The sequence below is a fragment of the Leishmania panamensis genome (genome assembly GCF_000755165.1).
Source record: "Leishmania panamensis strain MHOM/PA/94/PSC-1 chromosome 28 sequence".
NCBI classification, from domain to species: domain Eukaryota; phylum Euglenozoa; class Kinetoplastea; order Trypanosomatida; family Trypanosomatidae; genus Leishmania; species Leishmania panamensis.
In genome coordinates this window covers 666,457-677,527 of record NC_025874.1, presented here as the reverse complement: position 1 = coordinate 677,527, position 11,071 = coordinate 666,457, and the positions used below count along the sequence as shown (strand labels likewise).

At 59.9% G+C, this 11,071-nt stretch overlaps 3 protein-coding genes across 3 annotated transcripts; all 3 read left to right on the top strand.

Moving 5' to 3' along the window:
* Nucleotides 1–270: 270 nt before the first annotated feature.
* Nucleotides 271–3,075, top strand: LPMP_281860 (hypothetical protein; the record flags this gene model as incomplete). Its single annotated transcript, XM_010702224.1, has 1 exon — nt 271–3,075. The coding sequence occupies one exon, from the start codon at nt 271–273 to the stop codon at nt 3,073–3,075; it is 2,805 nt and encodes a 934-aa protein (XP_010700526.1).
* Nucleotides 3,076–4,010: 935 nt separating this feature from the next.
* Nucleotides 4,011–5,762, top strand: LPMP_281850 (RNA methyltransferase, putative; the record flags this gene model as incomplete). The annotated part of the gene is made up of 1 exon (XM_010702223.1): nt 4,011–5,762. One exon carries the CDS (start codon nt 4,011–4,013, stop codon nt 5,760–5,762), a length of 1,752 nt encoding a protein of 583 aa, XP_010700525.1.
* A 1,086-nt stretch (nt 5,763–6,848) lies between these two features.
* LPMP_281840 (proteasome regulatory non-ATP-ase subunit 2, putative) lies at nt 6,849–9,830 on the top strand (the record flags this gene model as incomplete). The annotated part of the gene is made up of 1 exon (XM_010702222.1): nt 6,849–9,830. One exon carries the CDS (start codon nt 6,849–6,851, stop codon nt 9,828–9,830), a length of 2,982 nt encoding a protein of 993 aa, XP_010700524.1.
* Nucleotides 9,831–11,071: the final 1,241 nt, after the last annotated feature.

Below are 11,071 nucleotides of genomic sequence, written 5' to 3'. Positions count from 1 at the left end.
CGTCGTCGCGACCGACGGACGGGACGGACGTTACTTTTTCCTTTTCCTTCCTACCTACCACCGGACCGGACGACGGACGACACGAGTAGTACTACACAGAACACCACACACACACACACACACACACACACGCACAGCCGCCCTGCCGTCTCGACCCCCCCCCCCCCCAAAGAGGAAGGGGCAGAGAACGGAAGGGTGCTCACGTTGGACTCACAACGCGCTTGCGTATGGGCTTGTGCTCGTGTCTGCCTTGCCTACAGAAACGAAAAAATGGGCAGCGATGCGCCCTTTCTGGTGCTGGCGAGCACTGCCATTGAAAACGAGATTCGCACGTACTTCCCCTACATGGCGCTGTATCGCCGTCTCTGCAGGGGCGGATGGGAGCGCGCGGTGGACTACTTCTACCGTGAGTTTGCACCTGGCCTCACTGGCCCTGCTGATGACGGCATGGTTTCGACCCCGGATTCAGTGGCGGGGGTTGCGGCATCCAGCGCTGGAGTATCTCTGTCTCAACCCAAGCGCAGGCGCAAGGGTCTCGTGGAAGAGCTGCAAAGAGGCCTTGAAGAGTTCACGGCGACGACTTTCCCACTCGCTCAGCCACGACGGAGCGGCACCGTTCCTTCTGGGAAGCAAAGCGAAGTGCCTGAGAGCGCAGCCGCAGCGGTGCCGTCGACCACCGTTGAGGCGGGCACGGAGCTATACACCGTCACATGCCGCCGCTGCATCACGCATGTCACATCCACATACCCTTGTTGGGTGCTAAAAGGCTATGTGGTGCTGTGGGCTGAGTCGGTGCTCGAAGTGGAGTGTATCGCAGCAAGAGAAGTCGTGGCAGCATCATCGTTGGCATCATCTGTGGCGGCAGAGCCCGCGCACGGCAATACGAACAGGAAAGATTTGCTGTCACAGGTGGAGCACAGTGATGTGATGGATTTCCCTGACTCCCAGGCCCCCAATGCCCCGCGCCCTCCTTTAAGTCCTCTGTTTTGCACTTCACTCCCGCCGATGGGTGTGTGTCCGCTGCTGCACCAACTCACCAGCGCGTTCACAGGCACACTTGACTGCTCAGCGGAGGGCGCGACTGCTTCATTCACGCCGCTTTCCGCCACTTCATCAGCAACAACGGCGCCTTCTTGCAGGCAGCAGGGCCCCATTTCCTCAAGTGGCACCCTCCCGTGCGCCTTTACCTTGTCTATGGCACCGGTGACCCAGACGGTCAGGCTACACAGCTTGAACATTGTGAACAGCGACGCGGTTAGCAACACGCGCCCGGGGTCCTTTGTTCTGCAGTCGATCCTGCAGCCTGGTTGGCAGACGGCACTGGAGTGCTACCCACGACACATGGTGCACTTTGGTTTGCTAGTGTACGCGGCGTGGCATGCGAGCGCACAGACGTGGGAGAGCGTGCTATTGAGTGGAAGGGCTTGCAAGGGTGCCCACGGCACAGCTGAAAACCCCCATACGGGGGTGTTGCCGTCGCGCCGCAATCAAAGTGGCACCGCATTGCTGCCCAAGTCCCGCAAGCGGGCCGCATCACCCACACCCGAAGTTGCAGTAGCAAAGGCCGTGTTGTCCCCAGCGCCGGAGGCAGGCGGAGAGGTGCACCCCACGTTGCTGACAGAGTTGATCCCTCACACTGCGCACGACGCTGTCTTGATTCTAGGTCTTGGCGGCAATGTGTTGGGGCAGTGCCTGGATGCGCTGCTGCCTGCCACGGTGCCACTGCACATTGTGGAGGTGGAGCCGGCAGTATTGCAGGCGTGCTATGAGCACGGACAGTTTCCTGCGATCGATGCAGTAGACGGCTGGAGGGGTGAACTCGATGCAGTGCGGTCGTGCAAGACATCGAAACCGGCCTCTGCTTCGCACAAGAGAAACACCTCGTCCCTCAGCTCCGAAGAGGCGGCAGAGACTGCACGTGCTGCCACGTCTGCCGCGCGCCCTACTGCTTCGCTCGATATCGCAGCTGTGATGCAGTGGGCGGCAGGCCTGATTCGCAGAAGGAGCGCCACCCCAGCTGTGTTCAGAGCGATGGGGCAATCGTCGCTCGGGCTGTTAGAGGGCTTAGCTGCGCCGCCGCCTGCAGTGCCCTGTAGCGCCAAGTGTGCGCCGCGTTTTCGACGTAGATCAGCGGCCGTGACCGAAGCACCGCTTCGGTCGCAGCGCGGCAGACGCGAGTACGTGTGTTTTTTGCAAGATGCCTACGCCTATCTCCGAGCTGGTGCTGCATCTCCCATTACTTCGACAACATCACGAGGCACCGCACATCCTGTCGCCCCCTCTTCACCTCAGCAGACAACTCCCACGAAGTCTGCGGCGCATCCACGGACACCGTCAGCAAAGCGGGAAGCCACAAATGCGGCAACTGTCGAAGCCGCACCGACACCAACACAGTACAGCATGATCTTCCTTGACTGCTACGACCCGGATAGGGAACGCATGATGCACGAAGGAGCGCTCGTAGAGCTCTGCGCGCGGCGGCTGAAGCCTGGTGGGGTGCTGCTAGTGAACGCGCATGTGCTGCCAACCTTGGAGAACTTGCGCTGTGACTTCCTCGGCTACGGCTTTGCGACTGTGCAGGCGCTGAGGGTTGCGGGGTGTACGCAGACGGTGGTGGTGTGCGTTGCGCATGACACGACAGCGGATAGGGCGCCTGCAGTTGCTGAAAGACCGACATGCAGCACTGCTTGCGCACCGACTCTGACCGAGAAGCGGGGCCGGTTCACACTTCGGCAGATTCAGCTGCTGGCGAATGCTCTCAATAGAGCCCTCCGTCTAGCCGGCGGTTCGTCATCAAGCGTGACCGGTAGTGGCGATGACACTGGGCGAGCTGAGGCATCAGCTGCAGCTGCCACCGGTACCACACCCGTCTCCTCTCTCTCCTGCACTACTTTTCTGCCTCACTCAGTAGCGCCGGGGTTTTGGTTCGATGCCGCGTGGCTGAAGTCGTGCCGCCGTGTCGCCACTCCCCCAATCAAGGCGGCACGCAGCAGCTGTGAAGAACTGGCAAGCACGACGTCGTCACAGGCGTGCTTCATTGACGTTGACCTGCGCGTGTGGGAGCACCACTTCTGAGGGAGGGGGAGGGGGGGAGGTGTAGGAGGAGACGTGTGCGTGTGTGTGTGTGTGTGTGAGGGGAGGTCCGCGCGTTGCTGCCGTGGCGGCTCATCCCCGGAGAGCCGATAGGCTGTGAAGAGGAGAGAGAAGGAGGGGGGGGCATGGGGTCGCCACCTACAACGCGCTGCATCTTCCGCAGCCAGGGGTACGCCTACGCTCCCCCCCTGCCCAAGGGCGTATACACTCGCACAGGTGCGTAAACATAGACCCAGGCACACCGTACATGGACCTATAGACAGTGACCATAGATGCCTGTGGCGTCTTCCATAGGGAAGTGGAGGAACAAGAAGCATGCATCTTACACCGTCGGAGAGGAAGGAGGGGGAGGAGAGGGGGGGGGGGTAGGAGTCAAGCAAAGGCCTTGCCTCCGAGGTGCACTCATTGTTCATGGCGTTCTGGCAATGCCATTCTGTGTTCTCGACTATTCTGTCTGAGCCACTCAAACATGCCGACATCTCCTCAGGGATTACAAAGTATCCCTCATGCTTGATGCCATCCCCAACCCCGGCGTTGGGGTGCTTGTGCATGGGGCTGCCGCATGTTTCTCATGATCGTAAGTAGCGCATACGCTCTGTCCTCTCTCACTGCCTCTGCCGCATCCGGCTACCGCCTTTCTGGTTTCTCCTCTCTTTGTTTTGTCTTTTGGTTTGCTTTCACCCCCATACCTGACCCCCACCTCCTACACATATCGCATGCGCATGCTCTGGGCCCCCCTCTCTCTCCCTCCTTATCGCTCTTCCGTCGTGGAACGCAGAGGGTTTCCCCCCCTCGCATATCGCCTCTTTTCCCTTTTCCTCCGCCCCGTGCCCATCTCTTCTCCTCGCCCTTCCTGGGCCAGACACCGACACCCACACTCTCTACAGGCAGCGTAATATCTAGACAGACGTGCGGGAATGGACGTATATCGTCAGGCGGCTGAGATTGTCGGTGTCGTGCGCGCAGGCAACGGCACAGCCAAGGCGCTCTGTCTGCGAAAAGCCATGCAAAAGAAGAGGCAGACCTACGCTGTTGTGTGCGAGACGCTGCGCCACTACGAGCTGCTCGAGGACGTGCTGGAGGTGGCGGAGTTCTTCAAGTACTACCCGCAGGCGAACCACGAGTTTGCAATGTGCATGGCCTACGATGTAGTGCTCGGAAAGGGAGTCAACACCCACAACGACAGCACCGCGCGTGCTATAACACAGTCGGCCTCCTACTTGCGTGAGGCGTACTGGCAGGTGCACAAGCACCACATCATCCCGCCGCGCAGCAATGAAAAGCTGGAAGATGAGGTGGCGCCCGACACAAGCGGTGGCGCGAGAGGGAAGATAGGCCCTGGCGACGGTGCGTTCTCATCCCACTCGCTGCAGCTGCCTCGCTACGCGCGTGTGAACACTCTCAAAATCTCGGTGGAGGAACTGGTGAGTCGACTGCGCCGCTCCTCAGAGGCGCGAAAGCGCGCCCGCGATGCCGAGGACGGTGACGGAAACACCGCTGTCCGTTCTCACTCCCAGCAGCAGGACAGCGACAAGCGTACTACACGTCGCGCGTCGTTGCGGTTGCACGTCCCGCTGCCGGAGTTCACGCAAGACCCTATTGTGCCGGATCTGCTGGTTTTTCCACCTGGCACGGATCTGCACGCGCACCCAGCGGTGCGAAGTGGTCAGCTCATTCTGCAGGATCGCGCTTCGTGCCTCCCTGCGGCGGTGCTGCTCGACGCCGTCCCTGTCGAGATAATTGAAGACAATAAGGCCAGCAGCAGCAGCAGTGGTGGTGGTGGAAAGACGAAGGGGCATGGTAAGGCGCTGGTGAAGGCGGAGTTGGAGGATAATAAGACGGCGACGGCGGCACGCAAACAGCTGGAGTATGTTGTGGACGCCTGCGCCGCACCAGGTAACAAAACAACGCACCTCGCTGCGCTCGGTGCACCACATCTCAAGATCATGGCGACCGAGCGTGACGAGCGGCGTGCGGAGCTGCTGTCGAAGCGGGTGACATCGCTCGGCGCGGCGGACTACGTTAATGTTGTGAACATGGACTTCTTCCAACTCTCTTCCGACGACCGTGCTGCGACAGAGGGCATCCTGCTCGACCCCAGCTGCAGCGCCAGCGGTGTCATGACCCGCGTTGATGTGGCCCTTCAGCATCACCACGTGCAGCAACAGCAGCAGGGCAAGGGGCAGCCGGCTGACAGAGCGGTTTCCTCTCGCCAGGGAGGTCGGTGTGGTGGGCATCCCAAGAATGCGGCAGCGGGGGAAGGACAGCTGGACGGCGACACCGAAGAGGCCATCACTAGCGGCGCCATCAACCCCGACGCTCAGGGCAACGACTTCTCAATGAAGGAGGAGCGGGTCGAGAAGCTGGCTCGGCTGCAGCGCAAGCTCCTGGCGCATTCCCTTCTTTCCTTTGACAACTGCCGCACCGTCGTCTACTCCACCTGCTCTGTGCACGAGGAGGAGAACGAGGAGGTGGTGCGGCAGGTGCTGGATGATGAGCGAGTGAAGGCGCGTGGATGGCGACTGAGCAACATTATGCCCGATACGTGGAAGACACGTGGTGTGGAGAGGGAGGACGAGGCGCACCCACTGCACTTCACCATCCGGTGCGATCCGGCAACGGACGCGACGAACGGCTTCTACGTTGCCCGCTTTGACCGCGTGTGCTAAGTGCTTCCATTCGTTCTGCGTCTTTGCGCCTCGGTTTGGCGACGCTATTGACCAGGCAAGACGAACGGCCGCCCTTTACTTTCCTTCATTTCCTCTCCGCCTCCCCCAATTTGTACGAAGCGAGGCGAACACACAAAAGGAGGCTCTCGCTGAGAGCTGGCATCTGCGTGTGCGTGTGTGTGTGTGTGTGTGTGTGTGTTTGCCTTTCCCCTTTTATTTCGCTTAAGTGGATTCACTGGTGACTCGCGTAATTCAAATCTCCGCTAACGGCGCAGGGGCGGTGCCGGACAAGAAAGAGAAGAACGAACACAAAACACGAGCGTACCCCTGGATGACTGAAGAGGCTTCGTATGTTCTCTCAGTGAAGGGCAGACGCCCTCCTTTCCAGCATGTGCGATGTCTCTTCTCGCTGGGTTTACTGTTGCGCCTTTTCTTCCCCAACGCGGATTCGATGCCGGGCCCTCTCTCCGCCACTGTTCTCTCTGTGCCTCTCTTTTTCCTTTTCTGTGGCTTGCTCTCTGTCTACTTTGCACCTTGCCGGTGGCGCTGATACCCACAAACACCCATGCGCCTGCCTACACGCACACCTCTCTCTCTCTCTGTGTGCTCCTGCGTTGTATTCTACTGACGCCAGAAACGAGTTTTGGTGTCATTCTTCGTTGTTTTGTTTTGTTTCCCTGCCACGCACTTTTTGTTCCCCTTTCCTTCGCTTGTCCCCCCCTCTCTCCCGCCTGTAGGACACCCGCATACCCCTCTTCCCTCTCTGAGCGAATTACGCGTGCAGCGACATTGGAGAGCTGGTGCATTGCTAGCGGCCTCCTCCTTTTGGTGTCTCTGTGCCTGTGCCTCAGCGCATCAGTGCCGGTTTCTTTCCCTCTCTCCTTTACCCTGAGTTTCTCTTTTTGACCCCCCTCCTCCTGTGGAGCTTGCCTCTATATCCAGACACCAAGCATCCACTCGCGTCCTTCCTTGCCTCCATCGCCCCCCCCCCTCCACAACGCACCACCACCACCACCACCAACCACGTGCACACGCACAACCGCGGCGGGAGGCGGCATCACACCAGAGTTGTGAGCAGCGTGAGAAATGACGCAGGTGTTGTCTTCAGCGAAGGCCGTGCTGGCGCTCCTCAGTGAGGAGGAGAACTTGGTCGTACTCTTTGCCCTCAAGCGACTCTCGTCTTTGATGGACACGTTCTGGCACGAAGTTAGTGCGAAGCTGCCCCTCATCGAGGAGCTTGCCGCTTCCGAGAAGTTGGCAGATGAGACGCGCCGCCTTGCGTCTCTCGTCGCGTCACAGGTGTACTTCCACCTTGGTGACTACAGTAACTCAGTGAAACATGCCCTGGCAGCCGGCACCGCCTTCGACGCAACGACGCGGTCTCTCTTCACGGACACGATCTTGAGCCGATGTATTGACACGTATGTCGTGTACCAGGAGACGCCGGAGAGCGAGCGGGAGGAGCTGCCACCAAAGCTGGAGGAGCTCTTCGTCTCTCTGACCAAGTCATGGGTGTTGGAGAACGAGACCACGGCGGACTTGAAGGAGATGGTCGGCTTCACTGTGCGGGCGCTCCGACTGGACTTCCTCGAGAAGGTGCTGCGCCAGTCGCTGAGCAAGACCCACTCGGCCGAGATTCTGAACTTCACCTTCTACGTGGCAAATGTGCTGCTACAGGACATCACGTTCCGCCGCAAAGTGCTCCGTCTGCTCGCGGACCTGTACACGGATGGACTCGCCACCATCGACTACTACTCTCTGGCCCACTGTCTGCTGTTCCTCGGCGACGTGGAGGCGACGTCGAACCTTATTTGTGGTTTGTGGAGGGGTGGCAGCAGGGCGGTTGCTTTCCAGTTGGCCTTTGACCTCTTTGAGTATGGCAACCAGGAATACCTTTCAGGGGTCGTGGCTCATTTGGGCAAGCAGCTCGGGGTGTCGGAGCAGGCGCTGGGAGCGGTGCAGTCGGTTCCGAGTGCCTCTGACGCTGTCGGTACGGCGGTGGCTGTGCCTGCACCCGCGACGTTGCCGTCCAGCGCCCCGACGACCACCGACGACGCGTCTGGCGCGGCGTCCGTTGCGGCGGTGGCGGAGTCGCCGGAGCACAAGCTACTCTCCGTCCTCAGCGGGCAGGTGACGACGAGCCTCCACGTGAAGTTTCTCTACGCTCGCTGCGTCGCTGACGTGTACGTGCTGACCCACATTAAAAAGATGACCGACCCGCGCAACTCCGTCATCCACAACGCGACAGTGGTGGCGAACGCGCTGATGTACAGCGGCACCACGATGGACGGATTCTTGCGCGACAACATGAAGTGGCTTGGCGCTGCCCAGCACTGGGCCAAGTTCACCGCGGTGGCCAGCACGGGTGCTATTCACCGTGGGCACACAGAGGAGGCAATGCGGGTGCTAGAGCAGTACCTGCCGAAGGGTGCAAGCGTGCCAACGCTGCCATACCAGGAGGCGGGTGCGCTGTATGCGCTCGGGCTCATCTATTCCCCGCTCGGCGCCACGCGCGACCGCAAGACTCTCAAGTATCTTGAAGAGAACTTACAGAAGTTCTCGACAAACGTGCAGATGGTCCACGGCGCCTCGCTCGGCATCGGCCTCACTGCAATGGGGCTGCAGGACGAGAGCCTCTACGACGCCCTCTTTACCTGCGTGACGGGCATGGACGCGGTGGCAGCCGAGGGCGCGTCTGTTGGCGTTGGCATGCTGATGCTCGGCAGTGGCAACGACATTGTCGTGCAGAGCCTCAAGAACGTCGCCTACGAAGAGAACCAGAAGGAGAAGATCATACGTGGCGTGTGCATGGCCATGGCGCTCATCAACCTCGGCCGCGAAGACGAGGCACTCCTGTTGGCGGAGGAGCTGCTCGAGAGCGGTGACCCGTGGGTGCGCCTTGGTGGCTGCTTCGTGCTCGGTCTGGCCTATGCCGGCACCGAGAATGCCAAGACGATTGAGAAGCTGCTAAATATCACGGTGAAGGACATGTCCGATGACGTCCGCCGCACTGCTGTGACCATGATTGGCTTCCTCACCTTCAAGGACCCGAACTTGTGCCTTGATCTGATCCGCGTGCTTGTGGACAGCTATAGTCCACATGTGCGTTACGGTGTAGCCATGGCGCTGGCGGTGAGCGCGGCCGGCACCGGCAACGTTGCCGTTATCGACGTGCTGTGGGACATGCTGGAGGACATCGTGGACTACGTGCGCCAGGGCGCCGCGATGGCGCTTGCCATGGTCATGGTGCAGCTGACAGAAAAGGAGAACTCGAAGGTGAAGGACTTCCGTCTGCTGTTAGAGAAGAAGATCGAGGATCGTAACGAGGGACGCTGCTCCAAGTTCGGCTACGTGCTTGCCTCCGGCCTACTTGACGCGGGCGGCCGCAACTGCACCTTTGCCCTGCACAAGCAGCGGCACCGCCTCGACAAGGCTGTCGTCGGTGTCTTCATGTTCCTGCAGTACTGGTACTGGTACCCGTACCTGCTCATGATCACGTTGGCCATGCAGCCTACGTGCATCATTGGCCTGAACGAGTCTCTCGAGCTGCCTGAGTACACGTTCAAGTCCAAGGCCCCACCCAGCACCTACGCCGTGCCCAAGTCGGTACTACAGGAGAAGAGGGTGAAAGCGTCCGAAGTGCAAGCGGTTGTGCTGTCCACAACGCGCAAGGAAGAAGAGCTGCGGCAGCGCCGTCACCAGGGACCTGGAGGCCCGGGGTTGCCCGCCGGCACCTCCGCGACTGGCGCGGCTGGAGGTGATGGCGCGGCTGCTGAGGCTGGGAGTAAGAAGAACGGTGACAAGGATAGCACCGGCGCATCTGCCGAGGCGGCGGAGCAGGAGTCGACTGTTGAGATTCTGCATAACCCGGCGCGTGTGACAGCACATCAGTTTGCCGTGATTTCACACGACGTGGACCCACGGTACGTGCCGCTGAAGCCGAAGCCGATGGGCATCTGCCTCCTGAAAGACACAAAGCCCGAGATGGGCGCAGAGGTGCTGGTGGCACCTGTGGTGCTGTCAGACCGCGACGAAGCCCGTGTGCCGGAGCCCTTCTCCTACCCGTAGAGGAGCAGCACTTCCTGCGGAGGAGGGTACAGGCGGTTGAACGCGTGCACAAAGGTACCCAAGCGCACTGGAACGTGCTTGCCCGACCTCACGACGACCCAGCCGCAGATGCCCGTGTACTTTGCCGTTTGCTTTTTGGATGTGCATTGCGTCAGCCGCATCGATCAGGGCGACATTCCCTCTCCTCAGCACCCTTCGTGCAGTCTTTCCACCCATCGAGAGAGAGAGAAAGAGGGCCGATCCACCTCTCGCTGTTTCTCATTTCAGCTGTGTGTGTTTTTCGCCCTGTGCGCCACACCTCTTCATTTGTGCTCTTCTTATTACGTCTGCGCGCTGGTGTATGCGCCCACCATGGTGCGTTGCCATTATGTGTTGGTGTAGTTCAGTGGGTCGCACTGCCTTAGCGCAAAGGCAAGGGGGGGGGACTACCTTGTCTGTTCTCCTGCCTCACTTCTACCGGTTTTCGTTTTCGGTTGCTGCGTGCTTCTGTCTTCACACACACACGCGCGCGCTGTGATTTTCTCCTTGTCCACCCCTCTCTCTCCTCTGTGTTGATCTCTTCCGCGTCGTGTGCTACATCAGATGTTTCTTCTTTCTGTGGGTGGCGGTCGGCGCCTCATTCGATGTGGTCGTCATCGTTGTGTCTGTGCGTGTGCTGACCTCTTCATAAAGAGCAGACTAGCAAAGAGGTCAGGAGAGGGCCTACGGGTGTGTCCGGGCGTATCGGGGTGAGAGTCGAAGGGACTATCGTGTGACTTGGGTGGGGTGTGGGGTGACATCTCCCCCCTCCCGCCTGCCGATGCTTCTTTCTCCTTTGCTCTCTTTTCTCTCCAACCCCCCCCTTCCTTCCTTCCTTCCCTCCTTTCGTGTCTGTCTGTTTCACACTTCTTGTTGGCTTGCCTTCACCAATGGGCTCGTTGGTTTGTTCTTATCCGAAAAAAAAAATGAGTGACTCCCAACTGTGGAAGTGGGCCGATGTGTCGCTTGGCTGCGGCGTGAATACGCATGTCTGCAACTCTTTCTGTGCACAGCCAGTCAAAACTACACACACGCACAGACATACACAACGAAGCAGTGCTCTGCTGCTGCCCCTCCCTTTTCCACCTCCCGCTCGTGTGGATCTGGGGCTGGGAGGGGCTGGGGTTGGCCTTGAGGGGCGCGGAGGGGGGAGCACCATTGACGTGGGGGCTGCGAGTGATGGAGAAGGCGAGTGCCTCGCTGCGTGGCAACACCTGACGGCG